The sequence below is a fragment of the Dromiciops gliroides genome, chromosome 2 (genome assembly GCF_019393635.1).
Source record: "Dromiciops gliroides isolate mDroGli1 chromosome 2, mDroGli1.pri, whole genome shotgun sequence".
NCBI classification, from domain to species: Eukaryota; Metazoa; Chordata; class Mammalia; order Microbiotheria; family Microbiotheriidae; genus Dromiciops; species Dromiciops gliroides.
In genome coordinates this window covers 272,836,773-272,857,897 of record NC_057862.1, presented here as the reverse complement: position 1 = coordinate 272,857,897, position 21,125 = coordinate 272,836,773, and the positions used below count along the sequence as shown (strand labels likewise).

Sequence of the window (21,125 nt, the reverse complement as noted above, 5' to 3'; positions counted from 1 at the left end):
AACTCACTGAACATTCACTAATATAAGTACTGAGATCTTCCCATACTACCTCAGGCCCTCCCCATAAGGGGTGGGGTCCCAGCACATGGGTCCATAGCTCCACCTTGCTTGCAAACCTTTTTTCCTCACTTAGAAAATAAATTTTCTCTATAATTCCTGACTCACCCATCTCTGGCCTGTTCTGTGCAGCTCTGGCCATAAATAGGTTAGAGACTGGTTCTGATCCAGTTGACACAACAGAGATCCACTAGCACTTCTTGAGTAGGGGAAAAATAGAGTCAGACTTTTTTTCCAGGCAGCTATGGAGGGTAGATTAAAAAGGGGAGATAATAAGCAGGCAGATTTCAGAAAAACCTGGAAAGACTTACATGAATTGATGCTGAGTGAAATGAGTAGAACCAGGAGAACATTGTACACAGTATCAACAACACTGTGTGATGATCAACTGTGATAGACTTAACTCTTCTCAGCAATACAATGATCCAAGATAAGTCCAAAGGACTCATGATGGAAAATGTTCTACACATCCAGAAAAAAGAACTGTGGAATCAGGATGCAGATTGAACCATACTAGTTCTACTTTTTTTGTTTGTTTGTTTTTCTTTTTTTAAGGTTTTTCCCTTTTGTTGTGATTCTTCTTTCACAACATGACTAATTCAGAAATATGTTTAATGAGATTGTACATATATAACCTCTATCAGATTGCTTGCTGTTTGGGTGAGAGGGGAGGGAAAGGAGGGAGGGAGAAAAATTTGGAACTAGAAATCTTATTTTTATTATTATTTTTAAATTTTTTTGCGGGGCAATGAGGGTTAAGTGACTTGCCCAGGGTCACAGAGCTAATAAGTGTCAAGTGTCTGAGGCCAGATTTGAACTCAGGTCCTTCTGAATCCAAGGCCAGTGCTTTATCCACTGCGCCACCTAGCTGCCCCCTAGAAATCTTATAAAAACAAATGTTGAGGGGCAGCTAGGTGGCGCAATGGATAAAGCACCGGCCTTGGATTCAGAAGGACCTAAGTTCAAATCTGGCCTCAGACACTTGACACTTATTAGCTCTGTGACCCTGGGCAAGTCACTTAACCCTCACAGCCTCACTAAAAAAAAAAAATGTTGAAAACTATCTCTATATGTAACTGGAAAATAATAAAATACTTTTATGATTTAAATAGGGAAGATAATGGAGACAGAGTGCAATTAGGTGGTGACCGAAGAGGTTATGAAATGCTGAGCTAGCAAAGTGTAGAAGACACAGATGTGAGAGATGCTGGGGAAGTCAAGTTGGTAAGACTTGGTAACTGACTGAATATGGTGGGTGAAGGTGATTCTGGGTGTGAACCTAGGTGACTAGAAGAATAGGGGTGCCCTTGATGGAAATTGAAAAAAAAAGTGGATTATGTGAGAAAAGAAATGAATTCTGTTTTGGAGATGCTAAATTTGAGATACCCATGATAAATCCAGTTTGAAATGTCTAATTAGCAACTGGTGATATCTGACTACAACCCTAGGGGTAGAATAGGGCTCTCTTCTTCTCACATACATCAGATATGTCATCTCCTTTTGTATCGGTCATCCCACATATCTGGAATGCACGCCCTCCTCATCAATGTATTCTATTTCCCCTTCTTCCTTTAAGACAAAATTTAAGTGCCATCTTTTACACAAGGCCTTTTCTGATTCCCCAAAATGTTGGTAAGTACCTTCCTTCTCAAACTATCTTCTACTATGTTTTTATTCACTTCAAATTTATGTTTTATGTGGTTTCACATACATATACCATAACTGGCTCCACCATTACAGTTTAAGTTTCTTGTAAATTGGTATTGTTTTGCTCTTTGTAACTCTATCTCCAGGGTCTCACACAGTGCTTGGTACAAAGTAAATATTTTTTAAATGCTTGTTTTCTTGACTGTGGATAGAGTTGAACTAACATCAAAGAGCTTTAAGAAGTAGAGCAGGGAAGAACAGGGAGCTGAGGGTAAATAAAGCTGAAGATGCTGATGACTTGGGACGTCAAAATGTTTATTGATCAATAACTATGTTTTGAAATGCTTAAGTATGATGGTAGAAAGGAAGACTGTGACTCAAGTACTCAATTCCTTGAAGAGGGTAGACCTGGAAGTGAATATATCACAACAACAAGGATCTGGATGGTATGAACACATACAAAAAATGGCAGCAGAGTGGGCCCCTGGAACTGGCAATGGAGAGCTAGGAACAGGATAACTGCTCCCCCTCCTTCCCCAATGTGCTGGTGGCATGAGGAAAGCAGTCATTCACATTGGAAAGCTGTCCATATTTCCATGAATGGCAAAAGAGGAGTTGATTCAACAATATAATGATTCAAGACAATCCCAAAAGACTACTGAAGAAACATACTATCCACCTCCAAAGAAAGAACTGATATTGATGGAACAGATTGAAGCATGCTATTTTTTACTTTCTTTCATTTTTTTTCTTTTAATCAAGTTTGCTTATACAAAATGACAAATATGGTAATGTTTTACATAATCATATATGTATAATCCATATCTGTTTGCCGCCTCAGGGAGAGGGGAGGAGAGGGAGGGAAAGAGGGACAAAAATTGGAACCCAAAACTATAAATAAAAATGTTTATTATTTTTTTTAAAAAGAGGAGTTGATTATCAATGAAGGTAAAGTTCCACAAGGTCCAATGTAATTAATAGGGGTACAAAAGAAATATGTAAGTTGTAGAAAAGATGAACTACATTGGACAGGTAGGAGAGTGAGGTAGCAGGTAAAATGGATTTTTCCCTCAGCAGATTTCAACCCTGAATCATGGGAATAAGGGGAGTAGGAAGTAGAAGTTCCTGCTCCAAGATGGGAGAAGGGCCTCCTGATGAGGTCCCCACATTTTATGGCTCTGTAACTCTAAGGTGTTACTGGGCACAATGTCCATGCAGGGATGGAAGCTTCAGATGCCATGGCCTGTCACTCCTAACACTGAGGAGATTGGGAGGTATGTGCTGAACAGAAGCAGCAGCACCCATAGGAAGAACAAACAGCACCATCTATGACAAGGGATGAGGCACACATAAAAGATACCCCATGGGTAGATCAAGAATTTGGTACCTGATTGCGAAGTCCTTGAAAGCAAAGCCCTCTAATACCTTTTTTGCTCTGAAGCTCAGGATCTCTGATGGATGTGGGTTCCTATCAGTCTGGGCCTGTTACTAGATTACTATTATCTAGATTAGTTTTATTTCTAAAGGAAGAAGGTCACCAGGGTGGGAAGGAGAATATATACATGAAACTGACTACACAACAAAGTGTTTGCCTACTTTACATGTTTTATTGAGGGTCAACCTTGTTTACTTTCAACAAAAAAGAAGAAACAGGTTTTTATATTGTCACATTCATGTACCATTTACTGGGAACACAGAACCCATCTAAACCTTGCTACAGCTAACAGACACAGAGAAGGAAATATAATGACTATAAAAAAAAATTTAATATTACCATGTAGAACCAAGCCATCAGTAGCCCTGGCACAAGCTTGATCCAGCCATTAACATGGATGGGAAGGGGCAGCTAGGTGGCGCAGTGGATAGAGCACCGGCCCTGGAATCAGGAGTACCTGAGTTCAAATCCGGCCTCAGACATTTAACACTTACTAGCTGTGTGACCCTGGGCAAGTCACTTAACCCCAATTGCCTCACTAAAACAAAAAACAAAAAACAAAAAACAACAACATGGATGGGACATTTGGAATGTCAGTGCTCCTAAATCAGTGACTATTTAACCTATACAAACCTGTTTTTGGCTTTCCTGAAGATGGGAATTTTCTTTCAGTGCATCTTCTTTTGATGTTTTCAGTCGTTCTCCATTGAGCTGAAATACTTTTAGAGTTGTTCTAATCTAAACAAAATAGGAAATGTTGAGTCAGCAACTATAAATGAATAAAATAACTAGTGAAATAAAACAATTACAGAATCAAAAGATTACACAGTTAGATGATTTAGTTTTGGATGAGATTAGAAGCCATCTAATCTAGCCACTTCATTATATACAAATAAGAAAACTGGGGGCCTAAGAGATTAAGTAACCTGCTCACACAGGTAGGAGAGTGGCAGAACCTAGTATATAAACCCAGGTTATTTCCAGTTAAGGGGGTAGAGTGAAAAAAAAAAGCATAACAGCCCAGTTTTACTTCTAAAGAGGAACTATTGTAAGCCCAGATCTGCACAAAGGGGGACAGCTAGAAGCCTATGGATACTAAGGAAAGGGTCCATCAGAAAAGCTGAGTGTGTGCAACACTACAAAGTCCTCCAGTGCAGACCCAAAAACTCTCCAAGGACAGTTGAAGTCTAAATGGAGGAGGAAGACTGAAGAGCTCCAATGCAGAAGCTCCAGGGCAATGAGAACCCAAAACACCCAAGGGGTTCCAAACGTTTGCAGCATACTGATCTGAGTCAACTCTTTCAGCTTTTAAGAATGCAGTTCTCTATACCAAGAAGACACAAGTGGACATGAAATCTGCCAGTACTCTGAGCACAGATTCTCATCAATGGAAATAAAAGGCAGGGGCAAGAACCTAGACAATATGGGTTAAAAGCAAACAGGAGGGGCGGCTAGGTGGTGCAGTGGATAAAGCACCAGTCCTGGAGTCAGAAGTACCTGAGTTCAAATCTGGCCTCAGACACTTGACACTTACTAGCTGTGCGACCCTGGGCAAGTCACTTAACCCCCATTGCCCCGCAAAAAAAAAGAAAAACAAAAAGAAAAGCAAACAGGAAGAAAAAAAAAGCAAACAGGACTCCACCATCCAAGTTAAGTCTGACAATATGGATAAACAGAAAAAGATAAAAAAATGATCAAGAAATTTTATAGATCGAGGGAAGCCAGAAGAAGGAAATAATTCCACAATGACTACAAGTAAAGTTTCAGGCTTCAAAACAAAACAAAACAAAACACAGCTTAGTCATAAAGAACTACAAGAATTCCTGGAAGAAATGAAGCAAGAGACCAAAGAGGAGATGGTAAATGTAATGAAAGCCAGTCCTAAAGGAAAGAAACGGTAAGAGAATAAATAGTTTAGTACAGGGGATCCTAAAACTTACCCAAATAACAGACTCCCTGAATATTAGAATGGATCAAACAAAAAGGAATGAGTCCTATTGAGACAACAGGATATATTATAACAAAATCAAAAGACTGAGGGGGGAAAAAATCTAAGTTACTTCCTAACCAAAACAATTTTGATCCAGAAACCAGGTCAGAGAGAGCATGTTTAAGAGTTTAAGAGCTACCGAACACGGTGGAGGAAAGGCAGTAAGCTCTCAGAACTCGCAACATGATAGCTCCAAAAAACCTCCAAATAATGCCATAGGACAATTCCTGGAGCAGCAAAACCCACAAAAGAATGGGTTGAGATTATTATCCAGCCAAAGTTGGCTTAGAAGGTCGGCAGGAGGGGGCTGCTGTGCCAAGGCAGGAGTGGAACCCAATCCCACAGTCACACTAACATACATCCAGTCCCAGGCAGGCAGAGCCAGGGAAAGAGACCACTGGAGCCTCTGAATCAGTTGTAGCACCAGTGTCATCTGGAACTAAGCTCACAGTCTGGTGAGAGGGCTGAGTAATTGGTGGGGGGAGATTACAGAGGTCTCTTCTGGTGCTAAGGCAGAACTTGGCTTTTTTACCCCTGCTGGGAACCAGGAAGTACGTTTGAGTAGCAGTGGCCCAGGTGGGAGAGGGGCGCAAGCTCATCAGAGCTGACAACCACAGCACACAAACTTTTGCTGTCTGGTTAATTAGCAAGTTGGCCTGGGGTTATCTACGTACCAAGGAACAAGCCAGGCGAGTGAAGAACCTGCCCTTCCTTAAATCATAACACCTGGGACCCCCTGAAGCTTGGGACAGTGCAGCCCCACTTTAAGGAGCTAAAAGTCAAGTAAAAGACAGGCAAGATGAGCAGACAGAGAAAAGTGAGGACCCTAGGAAGTTTCTTTAATGACAAGGAAGACTGAGGTGCACCCTCAGAAAAAGATAACAACGTCAGGGCTCCTACATCCAAAGCTTCCAAGAAAAATATGAATTGGTCTCAGGCCATAGAAGTGCTCAAAAAGAACTCTGAAGATAAAGTAAGAGAGGTAGAGGAAAAAATGGAAAGAGAAATGAGAGTGATGCAGGAGGGTCATGAAAAAAAGTCAACAGCTTGAAAAACCAAATTGGCCAAATGAAAAAGGAGGGACAAAAGCTCTCTGAAGAAAACTATTGCTTTAAAAGTAGGGCTGAGCAAACAGAAGCTAATGACTATATGAGAAATTAAGACACAACAAAACAAATTCAAATGAATAAAAAAATAGAGGGCAATGTGAAATATCTCCTTGGAAAAACAGCCGACCTGGAAAATAGATCCAGGAGAGATAATTTGAAAATTTTTGGAATACCTGAAAACCATGATTAAGGAAAGACCTTAGACATCATCTTCCAGGAAATTGTCAGGGAAAACTGCCCTATAATCTAAAGCAGAGGGTAAAATAGAAATTGAAAGAATCCACTGGTCACCCTCCTGAAAGAGATCCCAAAATGAAAACTCCCAGGAATATACAGTCAAATTCCAGAGCTCCCAGGTCAAGAAGAAAATATTGCAAGCTGCCAAAAAGAAACAATTCAAGTACTGTGAAGCCATAGTCAGGATAGCAAAAGATCTAGCAGCTTCTACATTAAAGGATTGGAGGTCATGGCAAAGGAACTGGGATTACAACCAAGAATCACCTATCCAGCAAAACTGAATATAATCTTTCAGGGGGGAAAAAATGGGACTTCAATGATGAAAAGACTTGAACTGAATAGAAAATCTGACTTTCAAATACAAGACCCTAGAGAAGCATAAAAAGATAAACAGGAAAAAAGAAATTAAGAGGGATGTTAAAAAGTTAAACTATTTACATTCCTACATGAGAAGATGATACATCTAACTCATAAGAACTTTCTCAGTATTAGGGGAGATGATAGAAATAACTTTAGACAGAGAGCACAGGTGGGAAATAATTATGAAGGGATGATATCTGTAAAGTATTTATTCTTTATCTTTTTTTTGTGGGTTGGTTGGAGTTGGGTGGCATGCCTGGGGTCATGCAGTGAGTAAGTGTCTTGTGTCTGAGGTTGGATTTGGACTCGGGTCCTCCTGGGTCCAGGGTGGGTGCCTTGTCCACTGTGTCACCTAGCTGCCCCATGATGACATCTTTAGGATAAAATTGAGGGGTAAGAGGAATGCACTGGGGGAGGGGTAAGGGGAGAGGTAAAATGGGGTGAAATCCCACATGAAAGAAACAGGAAAGGGATTATGGAGTGGGGGGGAGAGATGGGGGAAGAGCAGGGTAGTAAAAGAACCTTACACTCCTCAGAACTGTCTCATCAGAGTTGGCTCAAGGAGGGATTAACATACACACCCAACTGGGTGGAGTAATCTATCTAAACTGGGCAGTGAATGAGCCTTACACTCATCAGAATTGCCTCAAAGACCTTAATCTCATCCGAGTTGGCTCAAGGAGAGAACACCATACACACTCAATTGGGTGGAGTAATCTATCTAACCCAGCAGGAAAATAGGAGGGGAAGAGGATAAAGAGGGAGTGGTAAAAGAAGGGAGGGCAGATTGAGGGAGGGGGCAGTCAGAAGAAAATCCCTTTTGAGGAGGGATAGGGTGAAAGAAGATAGATAACAGAGTAAATATCATGGGGAAGGGAATAGGATGGAGGAGGGAAACAGTTAACAACAGTAACTGAAAAAGAGAAAAAGAAAAAAATATTTATAACAACTCTTTGTGGTGGCTAAGAATTGGAAATTGAAAGAATGTCCATCAATTGGGGAGTGACTGAATAAGCTGTGGTATATGATTGTAAAGGAATATTATTGTGCGATAAAAATGACAAGCAGGATGATTTCAGAAAAGACTCGTATGAACTGATGTACAGTGAAATGAGCAAAAACAGGAGAATACTGCACAGTGACAGCATTATTGTTCTATGAGCAATTGTGAATGACTTAACTACTCTCAGCAATATAATCATCCAAGACAATCCCAAAGGACTAATGATGAAGTATACTATCCATCTACAGAGAAAGAACTGATATTGACTGAACACAGAATGAAGCATGCTATTTTGTGCTTTCTCTTTTTTTTCACTTGAGTCTTTTTATGTAAAATTACTAATATGGTAATGTTTTACATAATTGCACATGTATAACCTATACTGATTGCTTGCAACCTGGGGACATGGAGGGGAGGGAGGGAGGGAATGACAGAGGGAAAGAATTCTGAACTCAAACCCCTAAATAAATAAATAAATAAACAGATAGATGAATGAATGAGTGAATGAATGAATGAAATAGTATAAAATAAAACTTGACAGGTTTTTAAAACCAAGTTGTAGAAGGCTGTGAATATCTGTATCAAGAATTTATAATTGGGGGCAGCTAGGTGGCACAGCGGATAAAGCACTGGCCCTGGATTCAGGAGGACCTGAGTTCAAATTCAGCCTCAGACACTTGACATTTACTAGCTGTGTGACCCTGGGCAAGTCACTTAATTCCCACTGCCCAGCCAAAAAAAAAAATTTATATTTTCCTTGATAACCTGCTTCCTTATCTATAAAAATAATGGGCCTGTACTAAACTTTTAAGATTCCTTCCAGCTCTAAAATTCTACATTTCTATATTATGTTCTTAATGGTACTTTTAAAATGTTACATTAAATTAAAAGTATCTGTATACTTTACAAAGCGACCATCCAATTCAGCTTACTTCAGCTACTTGTGACTTGATAGCATTTAATTCATCTTCAAATGACTGTACCCGTTTTTTAATGTCAGCCACCTGGAAAGACAGTGTTAATAATTATTTAAGTACTTTTTTATTGTAAGAGCCTTTATCCATTGTTAGAAACATCTGTTATAAAATCTGATTACATATTTATAGCCAAAATAGTTTTCATTTATAATTAAGAGCTGCACAAAATTGTAACGCTATTTTATAACCACTTTATTTATCATACAACTATTTTACAACTATTTTTGTATTTTTGCAGTAATATAAGTAGTAAACATCAAAGAGGCATTTAAAATAACATCTTTGGTTTAAACCATAATATTTTACCAAATCCCAACTGGATGAATTCATGATATTTAGTAAAAAGTCATAATTTCAAAAGTTCATTAAGCAGTCACTGACAAACATATCATTGTGCCATCTCTTATACTAAATGCCAACAGGAGAAAACAGAGAAAAAAAACAAAAAACAGAAACTTAAAGCATTTTCATTTTTGTTCTTTGGAAAGTAAAAACAGTCTACTGTATATGCGACTTTTTAGGTTAAATGTAAGCTACTTCCTTTAACATATTTTTAAAAAGCCACGAAGTTTAAATCACCCCAGACTGCCCTTCCCTTTTCATTTCCCCATACGCAAAAGTCTTACCAACTCATCTTGTTCTGATCGTTTAGATTTCTCCTCTTCCAAGTATGTTTCTAGAGAATGTATTTTATCCCTAAGTTCAGAGTTTGACCTGTTCATCTTTTCATGTTCAGTCTAAAAAAAATGTCAATTTTGTAAAGTAACATAAGTATTTTTGGTTAGGGTTAATGCATGTGTTTCATTAATAATTCAAATCAGCTTATTTGCCATGATTAATAATACTATTAGACTTTGATTAAATAATACTGTATCTTCCAAGACAGTATGAAAGAAAAAATGAGTAGGGCATTCACTTAAAAATGACAATCAAATAACAAATGAACATATCAATCAGAAAATTATAGGTGTACTTCAAAACAGTTTTAAAGGCAATCCTGCTCTATGAAGGTAAAAAATTACAATTTTCTATTACCTATTATTATTTAAAATTATCATCAGGTACTAGATTATTAAAATTGGCTTACAGATGATGAAATAAACATACCTCTATTTGTGATCCTTCAAACAACTTGTTCCCCCCAACAACAACAAAAAGATCCACAAATAATTGAAAACACATGCCAAAATAAAAGCAAAACAAGTAAACATTTTAATTTTTGTTAGAAAATTGGGTACAAACAAGTTTCCTTTTTCCCCTTTACTTCAAAATAAAAACACCACTACTATGTTGGTTTCTTTTTATCTGCTAAATCTTCAGCTATTATAAAGTTGTATTATATCTGAAAATGTTTTCATCAAGAGTGTGAACAATTTCAGCCTAATTAGAAAAGTTCTGGCTTGTATGATAAGGCTAAACCTAAATTTAACCACTGTTGCTGATGTTTATGAATGCCAATAGAATATAAAAATATGAAAACTTAGAGGAGGAATTCCCATAATACTCAGCTCAAAATGAAAAATAACTATATGTGAGATTAGAGTTGGTAAACCTAACATCTCTCATGATGTTACTGAGCCAACTTCTTATTTACCTATAAAAACTGTGTCTCTAACTAGTCAAAGTAGAAACAGAACAACTAATCCTGTGTAGCAGAGTGGGTGAGAACCAAGAGATAGTAAACAAGACAGCTTACTCTGAAGAAGATGAAAAGGCTCTAATCTTCTGGCCTATCTATCCCTCTGTTTTCCTCATTCATTGTCCTGGCTTAATTTCTCTCCTTTTACAGTATTCATCTTAAAGTTTGCCATTTCAACTCAATAATCACTTGACACCTTATCATTATATTCTGCTAATTCTCAATCCTGGGTCACCCCTATCTATCTATCATCTATTTGACTTCTCCTCTCCTAGTGATTGCCATGCCAAGCCCCAGCTGAAAGAATAAAAAATTTTGCTGGTGGATTCAGTAAAAAATCATAATATCTAATATCATGTGAGGTCTTACTAATGCAGAGCAATCCCTTTATTCATCTGATTGAGTCCCAATCATACTCTTGACAGAGGCTTATTCTAAACTTCCTACACAAAGTCCACAACTATACCCCCAATGCAATCTCTCTCTGCATATCATTTTGTTTCCTACTTTATTGAACAGATTAAAGCCATCTTCTCTTTGCTCCCTAACCTCCCATCTCCATATTCAAATCTTCTCTATTTATTCACTCCTTTCCTTTAGGTCTGTGGCAACCCTCCTCTCTACTCAAGAGATGTACCCTATGGTTCATTATATCTCTCTCATCTTCAGCCTTTTCCTCTGTAGTAGCTCCTTCCTAATTACCTATAAACATATCCAGGTCACTGCTATCCTTAAATAGCAAAAAAAAAAAAAAAAAAAGTAAAAACTAAACCAAACAAAAAAACATATACACTCTTTCTTGACCCTATTATCCCCTCAAGGTCATCCTTTATTTCAACCTTCAACTCCCATTCACTGCTAGAATTCCTGAAAGACTAGACTGTACTTAGTCTATACTTTCTCAACACCCCACTCATTCCTCAACCCCTTTCCATTCCACAATTCTGCTGAAATCGTTCTTTTCAAGGTCACCCCAAATTTTAATTACCTCCATTATTCTCCTCTAGTCTAGTATTATAGCCTCCTGACCAGTTTCCCTGTCTTGAGTTTCTCTCTTTTCTAAACTCAGCTGGCAAAATATTCTTCTTAATATATAAATGCACTGTGTTGCTCCTACTCAAAAACTTTCTCCCTACTGGCTACCAGTTAAAACACAAATTCTTTACCTGGCATTTAAAGCCCTCTACAATCTGGATCCAGATGTACAGTATTAATTCCTATTGCTTCCTTTTCATGTACTCTATAAAATGAGGGTGTTGGATCTCAACTGTCCTTTCCAACTCTAAATAATATAATTCCTGCTCAAATTTCCCAGTATTTTTTGTTCTCTTCTTTGCTCTATTACCTCTTCTTATACTTATCTGCATGCATGTCTTATAATAGCAGAGACTCCATCATTTTTCATCTTTGTATCCCAGGCCTCTATTACAGTATTTTATACACAAGTAATTGCCTAATATATATTCAGTTGTTGAAATAAAAAGAAAATGCATTTATTTTAATTAGAAAAGTCATAAACAAGGAATAATTCATCTAAGTTCCTGCTCATTTTATATGGAATTCATACTGTAAACTTTTTTTATTGTGAATGAACACAGCAAGGATTATAAGATTGGAAGTTGGAAGGGATCTCAGAGATTCTCTAAACTACTCCCTCATTTTAGAGATGTGGAAAGTGAAGCCCAAAAAGTGAAAGTATGAAGCAGGATTCAAATCCAAGACTTGTAGCTATAAATCTAGTGCTTTTACTATTTAGAGAAGCCCAAATCACCGAGAATCTTTTGATGCTAACATAGTAGCTGGAAAATACTAGTGGGAGGGCTAAGAAAGTTTATAGGTTATAAGGGAAAAGAAGTGATCTGTTTCCATCTGTTAGCTTAGAAAAAACAAAAGACTCCTTCTTTTTCCCAATATTTACCTTACACACATCCATCCAAACAACAGAAACACAATACCTAGACTCTCTCTGCTTGGCTGTATTTAAAAGTGCTTTCCTAATAAATGTTGATACAAAGCTTTTTTTTCCAAGTCTACCTTACTCTAAAGAAACTTGAATGTGAAGTGATGGTAAAAGAGCTGGCAAATGAGTAATAACTCACTTTTCTCCCTTGTTCCCCTCTTTTGAAAATGATATCTCTAAAGCTGTGGCATACCCTTTGACCCAGCAATACCACTTTTGGGTCTTTTTCCCAAAGAAATCATGGAAAGGGGAAAGGGACCCACGTGGTACAAAAATATTTTATAGCTGCTCTTTATGTGGTGGCAAGGAATTGGAAGTTGAGGGGATGCCCATCAATTGGGGAATGGCTGGACAAGCTGTGGTATATGAATATGGAATACTATTGTGTTGTAAGAAACGATGAGCAGGAGTAGTTCAGAGAAACCTGGAGGGTCTTGCGTGGCCTGATGATGAGTGAAATGAGCAGAACCAGAAGAACATTGTACACAATATCATCAACACTGAGTGTTGATCTACTGTGATGGACTATATTCTTCTCACCAATGCAATGGTACAGAAGAGTTCCAGGGAACTCATGATAGAAGAGGATCTCCAAATCCAGGAAAAAAAAAAAGAAATGTGGAGTATAGATGCTGAATGAACCATACTATTTCTTTTGTTTTGGGTGCTGTTGTTTTTTCTATTTTGAGGTTTTTCATCATTGCTCTGATTTTTCTCTTATAACATGACTAATGCAGAAATATGATTAATGTTATTATGTGTATATATATATATATGTATATATATATATATATATATATATAAATCCTAAAAAAAAAAGAAAATGATATCTCTTCTATAGATACTCTATTACGCAGAAAAATGGCAGTATTAGTAGACTACTGGACTAGAAGCAGGGGATTCCCTTGGCTGTAGTATGTTCTACAGCATAACGAGATCTGGTCAACAGGGGAGGCCAAAAGGCCAAAAAGTGATGCAATACCTTATAAACAAGTTCACAAATGAAAGTTCCTGTTTCCAAAGTGTTTTGAGCTATGTCTTTGTGCTCTATTTTCTCTCTAAAGAGAGAGAGAGTGTGTGTGTGTGTGTGTAGTTTATTGGTTTGTTTCTGGAGAAGCTCTAGTTGGCCATCCAAACTAAATAATACTTTTTTTCTTATTGAAGAATGTGTGTCTAATTTCTCCCAAGGATGGTCTTTTTGTAGCTTTAATAATGTTATTAATTTTTTTAAAAAATAAGACCCTTTCCCAGTTTCCTTAAATCACTCCACTACTCCACCTTTTCTTTCTGTTCTTACCTCCAGTATGGCTATTTCTGATGACTCTTTCTCAAAGTTTCCATCTTTTAAAGATGATTCTAGATATTCACACTGCAATCAAACAACAGATAATGTCAGAGTCTCTAAAACACCTCCATAGGCTCTCAAATTTGATTTTGGTGACTATATGAAAAGCAGGGGAGATATACCCTGATTGCAGACTGGTAGAGCCCAGAAGAAGTTACTTTACAGGCATATAAATTTAATCCCCTTCTCTTCAATTCCCCCTTTTCTAAGTCAAAGAGAGACAGAAATAATGGCAAACCCCTGCTTGTTAATTTTCATTGTCAAATAAATCAGTCAACAAGCATTTTTATGCACCAATTATGTGCCAAGCAATGTGCTAGATATTAGGGATACAAATACAAAGCATTAAACAATGTCAACTCACAAGGAGCTGTAAAAGTGTTCAGAATAAATACAAAGTAGTCAAACAGAAGGTAGTTTGGGAGGGAAGGTATAACAGTTGAGCGGATTCAGGAAAGGCTTCACATAGAAGGCAGTACCTGAGCAGAACCATGCAAGAATAAAGCAATGCTATAAGGTGGAGGTAAGCAGAAAGCACATTTCAGGCATGAGGGGCTACCAGTACAGTGAAGGGAGATGGAGTGTCACCTTTAAGAAACCAGACTGCAGAGTTTGGGAGGATCTCAGAATGTGGGAATTTGAGTAATAACCAATGAGACTGGAAAGAGAAGTTGGAAGCAAGTTATGAAAGGCTTGAAAAGCTAAGCGGAAAACAAGCTGTGGTATGATTATAATGGAATATAACTGTGCTATGTGACAAACAGGATGACTTCAGGGAGGCCTGGAAAGACTTATATGAACTGATGAATAGTGAAGTGAGCAGAACCAGGAGAATGCTGTTCACAGAGACATCAATACTGTTTGATGAAGAACTGTGAATGACTTAACTATTCTCAGCAAATGCAATGATCCAAGACAATCCCAGAAGACTAATGATGAAGCATACTATCCACTTCCAGAGAAAGAACTGATATTGATTGAACACAGACTGAAAGCATGCTATTTTTCACTTTCTTTCTTTAATTTTTTTCTTTTGTCTTCTTGTACAATATGACTAATATAGTAATGTTTTACATAATTGCATACATATAATCTATATCTGATTGCTTGCTGCCTCAGTGAGGGATCAGAGGAGGAGGAAAAGGATAGAATTTGGAATTCAAACTTAAAATTAAAATGTTATTATAAAAAAAAAAAAGATTTTAGGGGCAGCTAGGTGGCGCAGTGGATAAAGCACCGGCCCTGGATTCAGGAGTTCCTGAGTTCAAATCCGGCCTCAGACACTTGACACTTACTAGCTGTGTGACCCTGGGCAAGTCACTTAACCCCCATTGCCCCACAAAAAAAAAAAAAAAAAGATTTTGAAAGAGGAAGGAGCAGACTAATGTGATGCTTTTTTTCAATTCCAATATGCTATGATTCTATAAATAGTATGTATTCCAGGTCTCAAAGGGAAAAAAAGCTAAGCAGAGGAATTTATATTTTATCCTAGAAACAGGATATCACCACCTAAACTGAATGGGTTGGAGAGTCATATAATCAGATCTACCCTTAAGGAAAATCACTTTGGTAGAACTGAAGTGATTGGAGTGAAGTGAGACTTGAGGCAAGGAGGTTAATTAGGAAGCTATTACATCAACATAGATGAGAGATGATGAGGGCCTGAACTAAGGTAGTAATACATGCATGGAGAGAAGGATTGTATGTGAAAGATATTATGGAGGCAGAAATGGTAAGATTTGGCAACTGAGTAGATATGAAGGGTGAGAGACAGGGAGAAACCGAAGGCTGGGAACCTGGAAAGGTGGTGCTGTCAGAAACAGAGAATTGGGGCAGATTCAGAAGTTTGGAAGGACCGATGAATTCAAGTTTCGGCATGCGGAGTTTGAAATGTCTCTGGGATATCCAGTTTGAAATGTCCAAAAGATAACTGGTTAATGGTGACTAAAGCTCAGGGGAAAAGTGAAGCTGGATATATGTATCTGTTAGTTACCTGCATAAAAATGAGAATTAAAACCACAGAAACAGGGAGCAGCTAGGTGGCACAGTGGATAAAGCACCAGCCCTGGATTCAGGACCTGAGTTCAAATCCAGCCTCAGACACCTGACACTTACTAGCTATGTGACCCTGGGCAAGTCACTTAACCCTTGTTGCCCCGCAAAAAAAACACACCAAAAAATCCAGAAGAACAAATGAGGTCACCAAGATGACAGTGTAGGACAATCTTGAAGAACACCCAGAGTTAAGGAGAACTTTATGGATGAACCAGTAAAGGAGAATGAGGAGTACTCACAAAGGTAAGAGAACAAGGTCTTCCTGACTGTAGGCCCAGCACTCTATCCACTGCACCACCTGCTAATATAATGTAGTCTCTAGGACCCTCACCATTCTGGTCATACTCTTGGTCTCCAGGTCCCCAATATGCTTTCTAAAATGTGACTCCTAGAGAAGAATATCATATTCCAGATATGGTCTCATGAGGGGAGTGTATAGTATGAGGATCAGAACCCTCGTTGTGCTTCTTTTAATGGAGCTCAGATCCTTTGAGGTATTTTAGCTGCCATGCTGTGTTACTAACTTGCATGAAGTAGACAGCCCCTTACAACCCTCAGGTCTTTTCCACAGGAACTGTTGTTTAGTCATGCTAAACATCCAATGTTGGGAAGGTGAATTTTTTTGTACCTAAAGGAAGGACTTTCCATTTATCTTTACTAAATTCATGCTATTCAGTTTAGCCTCTCGTTCTGACATGCTGCAATCTTCTTGGATACTGTCATTCAGTGTGTCAGCTCTATTACCTCATCTTTGAGTTATCTGCAAATGTGACAAGCACACCATCTATGTCTTTATCCAAGTCACTGATAATATATACAGCAAAGGGCCAAAGACAAATTCACTCTAGGCCACATTTTGGTCCAAGATGGCATTAAACCAATAAGCACTAAACATCTGGGCCTGTATCTCTCAATTTTATTGGCAAAATTTGTATGAAATTCAAATCAAGGTCTCATGATTCCTAGAGATCAATGTGTTCTATTAAAACATTGTGGAATTATTTTTAATTAAAATCCAAATATTCAACTATCAAAACAAAATGAATGGTATAAAAATCTCAAAAAAATAAGAAACAAACATGAAAACAAGCAAACAAAAAGAAATAAAAGCATTGACAAGTATGATAGGAAAAGGACAATGAAATGTTTATTATTTTACGTTGTCATTTAGCAGAACTCACTAATTCACTGGAATGTACTAATGTATTAATTCACTGGAAAATTTAAAAGTAATATTAAGTGTATTTTGTGAAAAAGAGGAGATAATGAGATCATCTCAGTTCCTCTGGGAAAAACAGTGAAAAGAATGTAGAAGCAAGTCTGGATTCAAGTTCCACTCTGTTATTGGCTTGCTATCTTGGGTAAGTCATTTAATATTTGGGGCTCTGCTTTCTCATCTATGTAACCAGAATAACAACATCCCCCACCACCTGCTTCACAGGATAATTACCAAGATCGAATGAGATGAGATGTGAATATATTTTTAAAAGAAAAAAGGGCTATATAACATTCTGTGACTATGAGGAGCTATATCTTTTAAAGAAAACTACAAACTAGGCAGAAACTTAGAAGCAAAACCATATTCTCAAAGTTGGATAAACTTGCTACTTAATAAATATTTTCAAGTAAAACAATAAGTTTAACATGAATATTGACAATTTTAAAAATATGCTTACCTCTTTTTGACAAAGGCTAAGTTGTTTAAGAATCTCACATTTTTCTTCCACTAGTTCAGAAACCTTTTCAGCAAGTCGTTTTTCCCTTCCTAAAAAAAAAAAAATCAATATTGCCATGTTTAAATTCTTGTAATGAAAAGGATGAAAAATTTCAAAGTACAATGAAAAGATATAAAATAGAAAAAAAAATAGCCTACCTAAATAAAGTCGGCTTTTAACCTGAAATAAATGAGTTTTAACAAAGAAATTATATTACAATGCATTTTAAAACTATATACTCTAGCAAGTCTAAGATTAAATTTCTAAATATTTTTATTACAAATAATAGTGACCCCTCATTATATTAGGACAATGAATTTTAACTGACCAGAGAAAAGAACAAAACATAGCCAATTTTTTTACCCTTTCCTCTCACTCAAATACTAAAAAAACAGAAGTTTTCTTGGGAAAGCAAATAAATAGTACAGGCTATGTTGGTATAAATATTGCATGGAAAAAAATGTCAACAATATATAGAACAGTCAACATATAGAATAACATTAATTAATTAATAATTAACAACTACAAAATATGAGACAAAATAAAGGGAGAAAAAAAAGGTCAAAAGGTAGAAAGAGAATTAAGGTTTTCTCACTGCTGTACAACAATCTTGCAACAAATTCTCTAAAATGTGTCATTTATTTTTAAAATATCACCTGGCTCTTTTCTTTAGCATTAATCACCTGCAAGTCCAATTGTGAGTGCTTGGTCTAACTAGAACCTTGCTTTGCACTGAAAGTAAAAAATATGCCAGCATACAGTGCGTATCATTTTAGTACAGTGTGTGTTCTGGTTACTCACCGAATTAAAAGCTCTGCACAAAAAAAGAAGAACTGTAAAAAAGCCAACTATAACTGCACAGAACACCAATTCTGAGGGAAATCCATATAGATGAGTACCTGGCCTCATATCTTCAGGCAATACTTCTACAACCTTCAACACAAAAGGAAATGAAATGATCAATGGACATGTTTTGCTGTCAAATCAAGAAACATTAGGAAGCACCGGCTTTGCGGAGAAGACACCATGCAAGCAACTATGTACAAACAAGATACATACAGGATAAATTGGAGCTAATCAACAGAGGGAAGGAGCTCCCAACACTAAGGGAGATTGGGAAAGGCTTCTTGCAGCAGGTGAGGTTTTGACTAGGATTTGAAGGAAGCCAGGAAACACAGATGCAGATTTACATGGGGCACTGTCAAGAAAAAAATATAGTAAGCAGCTGGAATGTCTTGTGAAAGGAAGAGAAAGGAAGCCAAGTGTCACTGGACTGCAGAGTAAGGTGTAAGAAGACTAAAAAGTTAAAAAGGAGCCAGATTATGAAGGACTTTAAAAGCCAAAGGATTTTATGGTTGATTTGGGGGGCAATAGGGAACCACTGGAGTTTAATGAATATAGGGCTCACATGGTCAGACATGGCTCTAAGAAGATAAATTTGACAGAAGAATGGAGGAGTTGGGAGAGAATTCCAGCAAGGAAAGCTACCAAGAGGCTATTGTAGTAGTTCAGGTGTGAAGTGATAACAGCTTGCAACAGGGTGGCAGCAATGTTAGAGAGAGGACAGGTTGTGTGTGTGTGTGTGTGTGTGTGTGTGTGTGTGTGTGTGTGTGTGTGTGTGTGTGTGTGTGAGACAGAGACAGAGACAGAGACAGAGAGAGACACACACACACACAAAGAGACAGAGACAGTGAGTCAGTCCAAGATAACTTAGGTTGCAAGCCCTCAACAGTAATAGAAAACTCAAGAAGAGGCAGGCAGGTCTTGGGAGAAAGAAAATTAGTTCAGTTTTAGACATACTGAGTTAAAGATATCTATGAGATTTGACATCCAGTTCAAAATGTCCAATAGGCAGTTGGAGGTGTTAAACTGGAAGTTAGGGCTGGATAAGTAGATGTGAAAATTATCGGCAAAGATGAAAATTGAATCCATAAGAGCTGATAAGATCAACAAGTGAAATATTGTAGGTCTTTTTAAAACAATGCTAAGTCTGGCAAAAACCGAATAATTAAATATTATCTCTTTAGAAAGTAGTACAGGAGGGGCAGCTAGATGGTGCAGTGGATAGAGCACCGGCCCTGGAGTCAGGAGTACCTGAGTTCAAATCCGGCCTCAGACACTTAACACTTACTAGCTGTGTGACCCTGGGCAAGTCACTTAACCCCAATTGCCTCACTAAAAAAAAAAAAAAAAAAAAAAGTAGTACAGGGCAGCTAGGTGGTGCAGTGGATAGAGCACCGGCCCTGGATTCAGGAGGACCTGAGTTCAAATCAGAGCTGTGTGACCCTGAGCAAGTCACTTAACCCCAATTGCCTCACAAAAAAGAAGAAAAAAAAGAAAGTGTGGGGGTGGGGGGGTGCGCTAGGTGGCACAGTAGATAAAGCACTGGCCCTGGATTCAGGAGGTCCTGAGTTCAAATCCAACCACAGACACTGGCTGTGTGACCCTGGGCAAGTCACTTAACCCTCAATGCTCTGCAAAAAAAAAAAAAAGAAAAAGAAAAAAGGAGAAAGTAGTACAGAGGGTTAAAAATTGGAACCCAAAACTATAAATTAAAAAGTTTATCATTAGAAAGTAGTAAAACTGGGAGGTGGAGAAAAGGCAGAGACTCAACCCAAGCTCTCCTCAAAACCCCTCTGAACACCTTTAGATAATGCCATAAAACAATTCCTGGAAAATAAGAACCCAGAAAAGGACAGGGTGAAATAATTTTCCAACCAATACAACTTAGAAGGTCAGCAGGAAAGGTCTGTCATACCTGAGTGAGTGGAGCACAATCCAGCACAGGCTGCACCAGCACGGACTGAGCCCTAGGCAAACCAGCAGCAAGCCTTGGGAAGTACTGAACGAGCAGCAGCAGCCAGAGCAATCAGCTCACAGATGAGAGATGAGAGTAAGGGTGCTGAACAACTGATCAGAAGGATGTTATAGGGGAATCTTTGTTGACAATGGGGGTAGGACTCTGTTGCTTTGCCCATGCTCAGCTCATGGGTCATAGTCCTAGGTGGCAGTCCCAGGGCAAGAAGGAGCATTAGCACACCAAAGATTGCAGTCACATTAGACCCTTGTCACAGTTCTGAGGCAAAAAAGAGTGCTTGTGGTCACTCACATATCAGAGCGCCTGCCCAGAGGATACTAAACACACCTTTCCTTAGATCATACTACCTTGGAAGAATGGAAAACTTATAGGTCCCTAGAAGTATCTCTGAAAATAGCCGCACAAAACCCCCAAACCTTGGGACAGTGTGCACTCTATCCTGGAAACAAAGCCCCACATTAATAAAGAGTTAAAAGTCAAGAAATAGACTGGAAAATGAGCTAACAGAAAAAAAATTATGAACATAGAAAGTTACTATGATGACAAAGAAGATCAAAACACACACTCAGAAGATAATAACAAAGTCAAAGATCCAACATCCAAAGCCTCCAAGAAAAATATGCATTGGTCTCAGGTCATGGAACAGCTCAAAAAGGATTTTGAAAATCAATTAAGACTATATGAATACAATTACAAAACACTTTTCACACAAATAAAATCAGATCTAAACAAATGGAAAAACATCAATTGCTCACTGGCAGGCAGTGCTAATATAATA

The 21,125-nt window shown here is 37.9% G+C and overlaps 1 protein-coding gene across 13 annotated transcripts in view; it reads right to left on the bottom strand.

Annotated features, from left to right (window-relative positions):
- The window catches only part of MIA2 (MIA SH3 domain ER export factor 2), a 119,302-nt gene that overhangs the window by 48,892 nt on the left and 49,285 nt on the right, over window positions 1-21,125 (bottom strand). For 8 of the 13 annotated variants that reach the window (XM_043988254.1, XM_043988258.1, XM_043988255.1 and 5 more), the window contains 8 exons: window positions 18,331-18,462; window positions 17,688-17,709; window positions 17,491-17,579; window positions 13,712-13,783; window positions 9,923-9,946; window positions 9,442-9,552; window positions 8,771-8,842; window positions 3,773-3,877 (listed from right to left, as the gene is read on the bottom strand). In XM_043988254.1, the coding sequence (XP_043844189.1) occupies window positions 3,773-3,877; window positions 8,771-8,842; window positions 9,442-9,552; window positions 9,923-9,946; window positions 13,712-13,783; window positions 17,491-17,579; window positions 17,688-17,709; window positions 18,331-18,462 (627 nt within the window). Of the gene's footprint in view, window positions 1-3,772; window positions 3,878-8,770; window positions 8,843-9,441; window positions 9,553-9,922; window positions 9,947-13,711; window positions 13,784-17,490; window positions 17,580-17,687; window positions 17,710-18,330; window positions 18,463-20,287; window positions 20,309-21,125 lie in introns of those variants that run through there. The other 5 variants (XM_043988256.1, XM_043988259.1, XM_043988257.1 and 2 more) reach the window with 3 other exon arrangements.